This window comes from Oryzias latipes, chromosome 3 (genome assembly GCF_053564925.1).
Source record: "Oryzias latipes strain Hd-rR chromosome 3, Olatipes_Hd-rR_3.1".
NCBI classification, from domain to species: Eukaryota; Metazoa; Chordata; class Actinopteri; order Beloniformes; family Adrianichthyidae; genus Oryzias; species Oryzias latipes.
Window position 1 is genome coordinate 41,729,938 of NC_136239.1, and position 12,773 is coordinate 41,742,710.

The window sequence follows — 12,773 nt, forward strand, 5'->3', positions numbered from 1 at the left end:
GTTTAATCAGATCGTTTCCATAAATGTGTGTAAATCTAAGTTTGGAACTAAAAACTCAAGTTCTGTTTTAAAATATATATTAATATTTAATCTCAGTGTTTTTGTCAGGATTCCGTGTTATTTGTCTTATAAGGTGTTTTACCAAAATACCCGCCCCCCCCCCATCTAAACAAACGCTTGACATTTATGAGCAGTCTCTGGAAGATGCTTTATTTTGAAGGTCCAGGCCGGATGTTGTTGCCGCAGTGCGTTGTGGGTGGCCTGACCCCGCATCGTTTCCTGTTTCCCGCCGCTCCCAGGCTCGGCAGAACCGAGCCGAAACCAGCGCGCGAGGAGGGCGCCGGCGCGCGCGGGACCATGGCGAAGACCTACGACTACCTGTTCAAGCTGCTGCTGATCGGAGACAGCGGCGTGGGGAAGACGTGTCTGCTGTTCCGCTTCAGCGAGGACGCCTTCAACACCACCTTCATCTCCACCATCGGTGAGCGCGCGGGGCACGCGGCGGAGGGAGGGGAGGGGCACAGGGCCAGACAGGACCCTGAAACAGCGGGGGCCTCGGTCCCGCGGAGCACCTGTGATCTCCGTGATACTTCCGGTGGTCACCATGGTTACGCCCTCTGACCGCTGGTTTCCAGGTTAAAACGAGCAGAACTTGAGGTCTTGACCCCCCCACCCTGAAAGCGGGTCTGGATCACTAACAGGAAGCGTCTCACAGGATGCAGAACCTCTAGAACACCACAGAACCACCCGGTGGATTCTTTTGTGTTTCAGAGTGGGACCCAGGTTCTGGTTCTGCTCAGCTCAACAGACTGCTTTTACCCCCCCATCCAGTCTGGTTTTCTGGATTCAAACCCTCAACCTCCCAGCCTTTGGGTTAGACACTCATCCACTGGTCCTGTGACCTTTCTGACGACGCAGGCTGAGGATTTTACCCAGGTACCCCTGACTCCCAGGCCTGGACTTGAACCCCGACCAGCTGATGGGACAGACACTGCCGCGCTTGTGCAGTTCTGACGAAGCAGAGTTCTGCTCGATTCTGCTGCCTGGACATTGCAGGAGCGGCGGCACTGAGCGCGCTCTGTCCAGATCAGCTGACAGGGAGACTGTCCATCGTAGTGACGTCATCACCTCCCTCAGCCCCGCCCCCAGTCCACACGAACAGGTCTGTGGTTGAAGGGGAGGAGCTGCTGGTCCTGGTTCTGCAGAACCTGCAGCAGAACCGTGGACCGCCAGACTGGAGGGGATGAAAGAGCAGCTTCCAGAAGGTCGGTGACCTCTGCAGCAGAACCACTTTCACTTCCTGTGGGGGCCGAGAGCCGCAGGAGAATGGAGGGAAGCAGTTTGTGTGGCCGCGTCACCACGGTGATCATCTGATGCTTGTCGGGGTCACCTGACAGGAAGTGGTTTGACATCAGACTTCCTGTGTGAAACTGCAGCTCCAGATTCTCTCGTTAGTTCAGTTTCAATGAGGAGAAACCAAAGCAGCAGGTTGTGCTGAGACCCCCGGAGGCCCCCGCCCGTCGTGGTAGAAACGGAGGCGGAGCCTCTGGCAGAGGAAGAGCATTAAAAACACCTGTGATCAAAGTGAAACGTTGGTCACTTCAGGGTTTTCATCGCAGACGCTTCTCTGATGTTCTGAGAAAAGCTTTGGGACCCGGCTGTCCTCGATAGACGGACCCTCCAGGATTCTGGTTTGGGTCTTTTTGGAGCCAATAAAGAATGACAAACGCTTCTCACGTTTTAGCTTCTATTAGCATGCTTCTGTTAGCATTAGCATTAACACAAAGGAGTGGCGTTTCCTTAGCCTCAGTGGAAAACGTTTCTTTTCTATGTTCGTTGTTATAAAGTAGTTTTGTTAGCATGAATGGAGTATATCATAATACCATGCTAACGTCAACATTAGCTTACAATAATGCAAACACAAAATGTTGCACGTTTCCTTAGCATTAGTGTTAACCAGTACGGTACAATGTTAGCATGTAACGACGGAGGACACGCTACTTGTTTGCTCGCTAAAGCAAACGTCAAACTTCTAGCAACTTTGCTAGCAAACATTTATTTGGCATTAGCATGTTACATTGCGATGCTAACTGATCTGACGCTAGCGTGCTCCACGTTGTTTTCTGTTGCAGTTTGAAGAGGGAGCTCGAGCTCCGCGTGTCGTAGCCCTCGTCAGTTTTGTTTCCTGGACAGGAAATGATGTCGCGGCTGCGTCACATGACTGATCTTTTTTCCATCACTTTATATGAAACGTCTGGGGACGAACATTTAGATTTGAAATGAAAGCTAGTTCAGTAAATGACACGCTGCCGTTCCTTGTTGCATGCTAATCCTCTTGCTATGTAGCATTAGCATGCTAACAGCAGCAGCATCGTCGTTGGTGAAATCCTGAAGCGCTGAAACGCCGTAACCTCAAACATTTTGAAGCTAAAGTCACTTCCTCCTGTCGCTTCAAAGGCACATTCCTCTGCAGGATTTCTGAATCTCAGACCATAAGCGTCGCACAGCAGCGTGTTGTTGTGTAGCTGGAATGTGAGCAACAAAGCCAACAGTGTGCTCCGACGACTTGACCCCTGACCTTTCTGCCTGCTCAGAAATGTGTTTGTGAACCTCTTTGTTGTCAGCCTGGCTCATTTACATTTCTCAGCTTGGGCTGAATCTTTTCTGAAAATGATGAAGAAGATGAAGAAGCGGGTCTGTTGTGGGCCTGCAGACCTCCTGTCAATCAGCTGAACTCTGCCCTCTGGTGGTCTGATGGCTGAACTGAGCCGCCGTCTGATTTCTGTGTTTCAGGAATCGACTTTAAAATCCGGACGGTGGACCTGGACGGGAAGAAGATCAAGCTTCAGATTTGGTGAGCAGGTTCTGGTCCAAATGGACCTGCTGACCAAAACCAAACTTTATTCAAACAGCGTGGAACTTCTGATGAAAGATGCTTTAACTCAAACACCTAAAGGCCTTTTAACGCCACCTTAAGAGGGTCCCAGGGCCTCTGCCTGGAGCCACCGACCTCCTTAAATTTGGGTCGATTTCACGCTCAAACACCAAACATTTGGATCCAGAGTCTCTGCAACTCGCCGTAAGGTGAACCGAGGAAAAGGAGAGGATTTGTTCCCACGACATTCAGCAACAAAATCTCTTTTACATGTGCTTTAAAGCCCTTTAGGCCGGTCTAGATGAATTAGTACCATGACCTTTGAGGTCAACGAATCAGCACTGCTTCTCATATTTTCAGCATTTACCACTTGGCCATTCTTTTCATCTAAACTGAAAGTGTTGTCCTGACAGATGTGAGCTTTGGATCGTTCCAAAATGATGGAGTCGCTCATTCATCATTTGGAAAAGCTGGTGTGTTTTAGTCCAAAGATGCAGATCTTTCTGTTCCAGAACCTGCAGTCTGAAGCATCAACGTTCTCTTTCACCAAACTGATGGACTCAGCAGATTCCTCCTCAGCAATTTATTCAATTGAATAATAATTATTATTACAGTATTCGCTTCCTGATGATCTGCTCACAGATCTGGTAGACAACACCATAGGCTGGAAACACGAACATATAGAACAAATAATGCATCTAGACGGTGTATTTATGTGCAGCCTGAGCAAAAGATGACAGAGACCATCTAACATCGTTTCTTCTTCTGTGATGCGGTGGTCAAGAACCTGCTGTGATATCTGACAGCTTTAAACAGCAACAGACCTTCACAGACCAGACCTGTCTGTGTTTTATCACAGGGACATACTGTTCATACATGTAGCTCCACTCGTCAAACTCCTGTCCCTAAGCGGGATTTAGCAAAACGAAAACACACAGAAAGGAACATCCTGTACAGGAGCCTTCATGAAAACGTGTACTAGCATACGGAATTGGGTTAAAATCATCGACTGTAAAGAAAACCCTTCAGTAGTGTTTGAGAGAGCCAGAGACAGTGGAAGGCGGAGCTTCAGGCGGAACAGGACCAGATGAAGCAACGTGAAAATGTTCAACCGCTTAAACTGTCAGCACGCCATCAACGAACGCCGCTTTGTACGAAGAGCTCGCCACTGGACGTAAAAACCTGCGTAGGGACGTGCGATCACGGTGTTCTGGCCGGAAATGTTGGTTCTGGAATTAGCGTGCTAAATCTAGAATTAGCGTGCTAAAGCTTATAGCTTGAATTAGCGCGATGATTTCTCTGTTTAACTGCTATAAAACAGACATTTTGGTTCCAAGTAAAAAATAGTTTGATTGGTTTCAGAATGACTGATGACCTAATGGCCAAGACCAGTTGTAACCCCTGATAATTACCTCAGGAAACCCCTCGGGTAACCTGCAGCGTGGTCATTGTGCGGTGAAGGTCTTGCGCTCTGTCTTGCAGGGACACAGCAGGTCAGGAACGCTTCAGAACCATCACAACAGCCTATTACAGAGGAGCTATGGTAAGACACGCCCCCTTTTTGGTCGGCCAGCGGCTCAGTGTGTGACCTCACTTCCTGCCTGCTACAGGGCATCATGCTTGTTTACGACATCACCAATGAGAAATCGTTTGACAACATCAGAAACTGGATACGCAACATTGAGGAGGTAGGCCACGCCCAGTCACATGACCCAGTGATGATCAGAACACGTGACGGGTTCGTTGTTTGTCTTCCAGCACGCGTCAGCGGACGTGGAGAGGATGGTTCTGGGGAACAAGTGCGACATGAACGACAGAAGACAAGTGTCCAAGGAGAGAGGCGAGAAGGTCGGTGGCCGCCGGAACCTCATTGGTCGGTTAACAGGAAGAGGTTTCTGAGTAACTTCCTGTCGTTTGCTCCTTCAGCTCGCCATCGACTACAGCATCAAGTTTCTGGAGACCAGCGCAAAGTCCAGCATCAACGTGGAGGAGGCGAGTATACGTGCCACCCCCGTCACCGCAAGCGATCACATCCATGTTTAGCTCCGCCTCCTTCTGATGACAGTCGTCATGGCCGAGTGAAGTCTTTAACCCCGAAATGACTCGCTAAACTCTGACTGTGTACCGAGTTACGGTAATTCAAAGAGTCTGTAGTTTACGTGTCGCCGGCGGCATCGCTGCCGTTAATCGGTACAAACCAACATCAACCGTGTCTGTCCTAAAATAAAGGTTGACAATAGCTCCGCCCCCCAGGGGGTGTGACAACTCCTTCAAACTTAATGTTTGCCCCTCCCTGCAGGGATTCATCACAAAATACTTAACAGGAGCTTAGCATCCTATTTGACCAGCGTCTAACAGTGAACTTTGACACGACCCTGCGGGTTTCTTTCCTTCCTGTTCCTGAGCTTCAGAAGGAGGCGGAGCTCCCATAAACACACATTCAGGAACGTCTGGAAAACGCCGCCTGAAGCTGCGGTTTTCCTAGAAGCCTGAGTGAAAATGTTTGGAAGACCTGAACTAAATGCTACAAAACTCCCCTCTGACATGAAAACTATAAATGAGTTTTACACGCCCCCCCCAGGCCTTCCTCACCCTCGCCAGAGACATCATGAGCCGCCTCAACAGGAAGATGGTGAGTCTGGTCCCCTCCAGCTCTGCAGGAAGTAGCCACGTCCCTCACCTTCCTGTTCTCTTCCAGCATAACGACAGTTCGGCAGGTGGGGGCGGAGCCATCCAGATCAAGGAGCCCCGCTCCAAGAAGAGCCTGTTCAGGTGTCTGCTGCTGTAGGCGGAGCCTCCTGCAGTGTGAAGGAGCCCACTGCCCCCCTCCTCTCCCCTTTCTGCTGGACAGATTCACCTGGAGGACACGGCGATGAGTGGGCGGAACCGCGACGGAGAGCCCGGTTCTGGTTTTTGTGCTCAACACACCTGAAACTGACGTGAAATCCCCGTTCTCACCAGAAAGTCTTAACGCCACCCGTACGCACAGCCAGATTATCGCCACCAAAACCTTTTTCTTAAACTCCTTTGGCTCCTCCCACTTCACCTGCCAGAGAGTCGAGCAATCAGGAGCGCAGGGGGGGCCACTCCTTTCAGAGACGTCAAACTCCACCTCTGACTGGCGGGCGTCCTACTGCAGGGGTGGAGTTAGCAGGAGACCCGCCCCCTCGAGGCGTGGGATTCATTGTTAGCAGAAAAGTCTGGGTTTAGTTTGACTTGACTTGAGCAGCAAAGACTCAATAATCCATAATCCAGGCAGCAAATCCAACCTCAGAAATGTTCCTGCAGAAATCTGCTCAGACGTTATTCTGGTAACTCGCAGAGTTAAAGCCTACAGAAGGGGAGGAGCCTAGAACTTGAATTTAGTTTCTTTAGCTTTGATTTAGCATTTTTCTGTATCTGCGTCACAGGAAGTTTCTGATCTGCTCCTTTTGATGTGTTGCTTTTATTTTAGAGGCCTTTAATTTGAAACTTCCAGAGGAAGTTGTCTGGGTCGACCCAGAAACCTTTGGGCCGCCGACCTGCAGAACCTTTCACTGTGACCAAAGAGCCGTCAGACACAGAACTGTCCAGAAATCACGTATCCTGCATGTATTAAAACAGTCTTTTTCTGTGAATAAGAGTTTGTTCCCTTTAAAACCTCGTTTATTCTCCGAAGGGCCAGAAACCTTTGTATTTTTCAGGTGATGTTCATCTGCAGGTGAAGCGCTCTTCTGTTTGCAGGAGGAAACAGCGCTGATGCAAAAACAACCAGTGTGTTACAGAAACGGTCCTCCAGCAGAGAGGCCTTCAACTGTTTTATATCATTGTCTCCTAAAATTCAAGTTTTCTTCCTCATTAACTTTGTTTTGACGTGAAAACTTCCAATAAAGGTGTTTTATATTTGGAGTTCTGTCCCGGCTTTGATTGGTGCGCTGCTGTTCGGGAGCCGTCCAGCAGAGGGCAGCATTTCACCAACATTGGGAGGAATCTCTGGTTTCCACACAAACCAACAGAAACTTGAAAACAAACGCCTTTAATAGAAAAGTGAAGCTCTGCTGCGATTGGTCGGTCCGGACGATCCGAGACTCGAGCCGAACCAGCTGAGAGGAAACCAGCAAGGTATTTACAGCACGAACATCCAACATCCAGAGGAACCTGCAGACACGCCAACAGCCACAGAGTCTGCGTCTGCACGCAAACGCCGCCACACTCACAGCACTAACGGTCAGAGGGTTGTGGCCGGGCCGACCACGGCAGCAGCATCCTGAGGAGGAGCAGAAGTCACATGACCGATCAGCTGATCAGCATTACAGGTGAATACTAGAGCTGGGGCACTCACAGCTGTAAGGTAGTTGAGGTGTGGCTTGTTTGAGGAGGAGGGGGAGGAAAGGGCCTGGATGGGGTTGGTGTCACCAGGCAGCGCCTCCTGCAGGTGTGAGGAGACGCAGCCGCTGTCGGAGCCCGTGGAGCCAGACAGGCAGCGGGAGGACGAACCGGAGCTCTCCGTGGCTGCAGACACACAAGGAGCAGTCTGACAGGTGCGCTAACATGCAGGAGGCGGAGCTCCAGGGTTCACGGCGCGAGTGTGCACGTACTCATGGAGGGCTGGCTGCTTGTTTCATGTTCCTGCTCGTCTTCCTCTATGCAGGAGCTGAAAGAGGAGTCGGGAGGCGGGAGGGATTCACTGTGAGGAGAAGAGGATGTATCGAGTCTGACAGGAAAGGGTCCAACCCACAGGTGCCGTGGTACCTGCACAGGTGTGTGTCACTGCACAGGTGTGTGTCACTGCACACAGGTGTGTCACTGGACAGGTGCCGTCGTACCTGCACAGGTGTGTGTCATGTCCATACATGTGCAGATTCAGTGGCCCCAGCAGACTAGAAGAAGATGGTCCTGAAGCCGGGCCCTCTGGGGTCACGGCGCCCCTCTGAAATGGGTGGGAGTGGTCAAAGGCGGAGACAGCGATGGACGCTCGCGTTCTGGCTCCTGAAAGCAAAGCGATGAGTATCTGCAGGCGACCGATGGCGCTCTGTCCTCCAGAAGATGGCGCCGTACCTCTGGTCTTCATGATGTGAACGGCGCGGTTGCTGATGGCCGCGTCGCTCGGCTGGATGTCCAGGAACGGTTTGCTCCCCACCCCCATGGACACCATCTCCTTCAAACGCATCTCTGCACAGAAAGACAGGTGAGCATTTTGGGACAACCCCCCCAACGGTTCTGCCCCCACTGGACCCACCTTTGTTGCGGGTCGCTTGGGTCCACAGGATCCGGGCGATGTCGCCCGTCCACGCTCGCTTGACCTCCGCCGAGGGCGCCTGAAAGATGAAGGTCTGGTTCTTGGACGTCCTCCTCCTGAACCAGATCTCGAACCTCAGACCGCTGTCCCCCGTCGACTCGGTCAGCCCGATATCTGCAGTCTGACAGCAGAGCGACCCGTCAGAACTCTGCGCCGCCTCAGAGCGGGTCTCAGCCGCCGGCTCACCTTGTAGGACTGCTTGTAGATGAAGACGTCCAGCCCCCCCTCCACCTTCCTGAGTTTGCTGAAGAGGACGAGTTCCTGGAAGAGGAAGACGTGACGCTGGCATTTCCTCCGGCCGCTCCAGACAGTGAACTCATCCTGGCGGATCAGCTGACCCTGCTCCTTCAGGTTCACCTGCAGAGAACAGGAGGAGCAGGTTCTGATCCGGGTTCTTCTCTGAATGTTTCAGCTTCTGACCAACAGAACATCCAGCTACTGTTTACATCATGTTTGTAGGCGGAGCTGCTGAGTTCAAAACTGTAGGAAAAACGAGCTTCTGGTGGTCGTGTCTGATCTGTAAAAGGTGCTTTCAGGTGAAGGACAATCGTTGCTAAACTCACGTCACAGTCCCGGATGGCGTCCATCGCCAGCAGGTCGTTGCCATGCCGGAGCTGGAACTTCACCATGCTGGTGGCAGCCTGCAGTGCACCGAGCTCCGCCTCCTGGGCCACGCCCACCTCCTTCATGAGGTCAGTGAGGAGCAGAGCGTACTTACTCATCCTCTGGATAGGCTTCAGCAGATAGGAAGACAGGTCCATCTTATCTTCGAGCTCCAGCTGTTTCCTCTGAGGAGGAGAAGGTTTAGTGTGGGAGAAGTTTGGGGCGGAGCCGCAGGGGTCAGAGGTTGCAGTTCTCACCCTGAAGAAGGCGTGTCCATGGCTGGCCAGCAGAGCATCGGACTTGGGTTTGTTCTTGCTGTAGAGGGCATAGAGGCTGAATTGCTCCTGCTGCTCCACACACACACACACACACACACACACACACACACACACACACACACACACACACACACACACACACACACACACACACACACACACACACACACACACACACACTCATTATTGTGTCCTTACATGACCTGACAGACAGGTGACCCCCTCCCCCACATACGTGTCTCAGGAAGCAGTGCGGCACCCTCAGGGGGTGTCTCCAGCACGCCTCCAGCTCCTTCAGGAAGAACTGGCTGTGGAAGTCCAGCAGCTTCTCCAGGTTCCCGAACACGATGGAGCGCTTCCCCCGCAGGTCCTGGGGGAGGTCGGCCCGGTCCATCTCTGGGAAGTAGTGGTGGATGATGTAGTGCAGCGAGCGCACGTACTCGCGCTCCGTGGTCACCATCTCCTCCACGATGTGCCGCAGCTTCCTGTGCAGAAGCGGCGTTCAGGTCGGCGCTTTCTGCCGCTCGCGCTCAGACGGATTCTTACCCACCTTCCTCGGGGGCGGGCGTCGCCCGCGGGGGTCCCTGGGGTATCCGGGGGGGGTCCGGCCCAGCTCTGGGCCCCCGTCCTGGAGCAGAGCGCGCGGTCGGCCGCCGCGGTGCTGCTGACCTCCAGGCCGCGGATGAACACGCCCGTGTTTCCCCGGGGGGGCGGTTCACTGAGGGTGCGGGGGGACGGGCCGCAGCGTGGCCCCTGGGGGGTGGGGGGGCAGTCGAAGCTCTGAGTCTTTCTTAGCTGCTGCCTCCTGCTGAAGGAGAGGAAGGAGGGAGAGGAGCATGGGGGGCTGAAGCTGGGGGAGGAGTTGAGGCGGGAAAAACGTGGCGTGGAGACGTCCCCCTGATCCGCCGACTCCTCAGAGGAGGAGCTGCGGAACAGACGCTGCAGGAGCGGCGTGTGCTGTGGGGTGACAGGTGGGGAGGAGCTTGGCCCCTCCTCTGGGGAGCAGGTGCTGTTCTTCCGACTCGCCCAGAGTCCAGACAGAGTTCTTCTGGAGGAGGTGGAGCTTAAGCTAGCAGAGGAGTCAGAGCGGCGCCGATAGGCGGAGTCCCGAGTCCTCAGGGCCGCCTCCATCTTCCGATCCAACGTCGCCCGGGTCTCCTGGCACTTGGACCACGCGAAGCTCCACTGGTAGAGGCCGGGCTCCCCCCGCAGCTCGCCCGCCTCCGCCTTCATCTCCTGGAAGCGGGCGTCTGGGATGGGCGGGTGCTTCTGGCGGTACTCCTCCAGACGGCCAATCGCGGCGCTGCACGTTTCGGGATGTGTGCAGTCGTCCATGCTGATCGCCGCCAGCTGACGCATCCCCTCAAACGCCCAGGCGTACGCCTGCACACACACACACAGAAGACTGTGAGGAAGCCCCGCCCCCACACCAGCGTCACACCAACAACCAAAACAGACAGATTTATGGTGACGTTCTTTGAACTACCAAACAAGTTGTTGATGCGTGAACTTAGTCATGTAATTTACAGATGACTCTCTGTTCCCCCATCTCCCCCCACTCTAACCCCCCAATCTCTGGCATCCCTCTCTTTCTCTCTCCTTTCCTTTTCCATCCAGTCCAAAAAGGAATGCATATAAATATAATTATCATAAATAAAGCTTAGCATCAAATCCAAAAGGGGTTTATCCAAATATACTCCGTTTGTCTGAAGATCCATAAACCTCTGTTGTAACAGTCAAATCTGTCCAACACACGAGGCCTTCAGCTCTGATCTGCTGGCTCAGCTGTTGGGTAAGTTAGACAAAAAAAACTAGCTCCAGGAGTTTACAGGCCATGGGTTCCGCCGCCGCTGACGGCGGTTAAAGGGTGGACCAGGATGGGGGTGAAGCTCCTCTCAGACGTTCCTTCAGCCACGCGAGTCTCCGTTTGGTAGAAGTCATGAACCTTTCTTCTTCTCAGCGAGTTTCTCCTCCTGGGCTTCAGAAGGAAACCGGGGAGAACCCCTCAACCCCTGGCCGCTTCTGGACGCCGCAGCTCAGAGCCGGTGGAGCTAAACTTCCGCCGGTGCAGAACAGAACCAACAATTTGGTCTGAAAATTGCTTCCAGACGGAGAAGGTGAAGGGAATGCTGTCGGAGCGCCTCATCATCCAGCATCGGTATCAGAGAACGGCCGTGAAAAGTTTCACAGCCCATTTCTGTTCCTGGTTGAGGAACCAAGAGTCCCAGAACTTTCCTGGATCCTCATGTTTCACCACTCATTTCTGCTCATGTCCAAAAGACTCAACAGTTTGGAGAGTCCTACAGCGGAGGAACTTCTCCCCCCTCCTCCTCTTCGTACATGTGGCTCACGTTCTCCATCAAAAGCCTTTATTTTCTCCTGAATGTTCTGGGTTGGGGGTCCGGAGGTCCAGAGCATCACAGTTTGTCGTGAGAAAGCTTTGAAGTGTGTTTGTGGGGCGCCGTGAAGGAGCTGACCCCGCCCCTCCTTTTTGTTTGGGTCTGGGGGAGGGGAGAGTGTGAGTTACAAATGTAGGGGGGGGGGTCTGCTGAACACATGAGCTCATGGCTCAGACAGTTGGACCAGCAGGGGGAGTTTAAGCCACACACTCGTTCAAACTTTCCTTCATTCCAGGTCTTTATAAAGACATTATGACATCACACCCTCTGGCCCCGCCCCCAAACCAGCTGCTACCAACAGTTGTGAAGACGTGGCTGAGTGTGGAGCGTCTCACCACAGCAGAGAAGGATGTAAGGAAACCCAGATGTGGATCTGAACCACATCAGCTGGTTCTACTGAGAACCTGAAGTCCATCTGGAACATCTTCACAGAACCTCCCACAATCTGACGGAACCAAATCCAGAATCTGGAGGATTTGCAGAAAAAACGGCTTCCAGGAACCAACCGAAGTACAAACCCCCCAGATCACAGGAGTCTGTGGAGCTTCTGGACCCAGTCCAACATCAGAACTGCCCTGGAAGTCCAGCGCTTCATCGTCAACACTGAAAGGCTTCTACAGTTTCATGACAGCAGGAGGTGCTCCTCCCACGTGCGTGTGCATGCGCGTGCACGTGTTATATGTACAGTGAATGTGAAAGCAGATGGAGGTCAGCAGGTCAGCGCTCTGCAGAAAGATGAGCTGCTGATGCGTCCTGACCGCTCCAGCAGCTTACTTCCCACGCATGCACGTGTGCGCACGCACACACACACACACACACGCACACACACAGTGTTTAGTCTCCACGCTGAGCTCAAAGGTGGTGTTGACGTGAACTCCACTCGTTGTTCCAGACATTCCTGAATCTGAGGCGTCTTTTAGAAAAGTCTGTCTCATCAGGGACGTTTCTTTTATTTTGAAAAAGCGTGACTTTCAGGACAAAGCGCTGTCACATGACCTCTTCTTCTGATGATGGGAGGTCATGACTAAAGGGATGAGGACGCCGTCATCCGTCAGTCCGATTGGGGTCGCGGCGATCAGCCGTGCGTTGTTTCCAGGTTCCAACGGAGCGCGCTCAGAGCAGCTTTCATGTTCTCAGGCTGAGGTTAGGGTCTGTTGGAGCTCAGAACCACTGCAAATGTCCCCTGGATCTGTAAAGTTCAGAACTTCCACTTCCTGTTTGAAGCCAGTTTGAAGAGCCAGGTCACTTCCTCTGCCAACCACCAGGGGGTTGTCAGTCTTCATTCATTCCAACAGCTTAAATCAAAGCCAGCAGGATCCAACCAACAAGGTTCTGGTCTT

The 12,773-nt window shown here is 52.8% G+C and overlaps 2 protein-coding genes across 12 annotated transcripts in view; one reads left to right on the plus strand and one right to left on the minus strand.

Moving 5' to 3' along the window:
• The first annotated feature begins 227 nt into the window (after positions 1 to 227).
• rab8b (RAB8B, member RAS oncogene family) lies at positions 228 to 6,763 on the plus strand. Its single transcript, XM_004086067.5, has 8 exons — positions 228 to 481; positions 2,794 to 2,854; positions 4,358 to 4,418; positions 4,486 to 4,563; positions 4,634 to 4,723; positions 4,802 to 4,867; positions 5,457 to 5,507; positions 5,574 to 6,763. Exons 1-8 carry the CDS (start codon positions 232 to 234, stop codon positions 5,661 to 5,663), a joined length of 747 nt encoding a protein of 248 aa, XP_004086115.2. The 5' UTR covers positions 228 to 231; the 3' UTR covers positions 5,664 to 6,763.
• A 111-nt stretch (positions 6,764 to 6,874) lies between these two features.
• Positions 6,875 to 12,773, minus strand: part of plekhg4 (pleckstrin homology domain containing, family G (with RhoGef domain) member 4) — a 57,880-nt gene continuing 51,981 nt past the window's right edge. For 8 of the 11 annotated variants that reach the window (XM_078944764.1, XM_078944768.1, XM_023953779.2 and 5 more), the window contains 11 exons: positions 9,585 to 10,417; positions 9,270 to 9,519; positions 9,014 to 9,103; positions 8,717 to 8,941; positions 8,340 to 8,510; positions 8,094 to 8,274; positions 7,913 to 8,026; positions 7,681 to 7,843; positions 7,453 to 7,541; positions 7,197 to 7,366; positions 6,875 to 7,121 (listed from right to left, as the gene is read on the minus strand). In XM_078944764.1, the coding sequence (XP_078800890.1) occupies positions 7,083 to 7,121; positions 7,197 to 7,366; positions 7,453 to 7,541; positions 7,681 to 7,843; positions 7,913 to 8,026; positions 8,094 to 8,274; positions 8,340 to 8,510; positions 8,717 to 8,941; positions 9,014 to 9,103; positions 9,270 to 9,519; positions 9,585 to 10,417 (2,325 nt within the window). In that variant the 3' untranslated portion in view covers positions 6,875 to 7,082. Of the gene's footprint in view, positions 7,122 to 7,196; positions 7,367 to 7,452; positions 7,844 to 7,912; positions 8,027 to 8,093; positions 8,275 to 8,339; positions 8,511 to 8,716; positions 8,942 to 9,013; positions 9,104 to 9,269; positions 9,520 to 9,584; positions 10,418 to 12,773 lie in introns of all 11 variants that reach the window. The other 3 variants (XR_013654976.1, XR_013654975.1, XR_013654977.1) reach the window with 3 other exon arrangements.

Coding starts and splice junctions, on each gene's coding strand:
- rab8b (XM_004086067.5), top strand. CDS start 232: ATGTTGTTGCCGCAGTGCGTTGTGGGTGGCCTGACCCCGCATCGTTTC. Junction 482..2,793: donor CACCTTCATCTCCACCATCG/GTGAGCGCGCGG, acceptor TCTGTGTTTCAG/GAATCGACTTTAAAATCCGG. Junction 4,724..4,801: donor CCAAGGAGAGAGGCGAGAAG/GTCGGTGGCCGC, acceptor TTGCTCCTTCAG/CTCGCCATCGACTACAGCAT.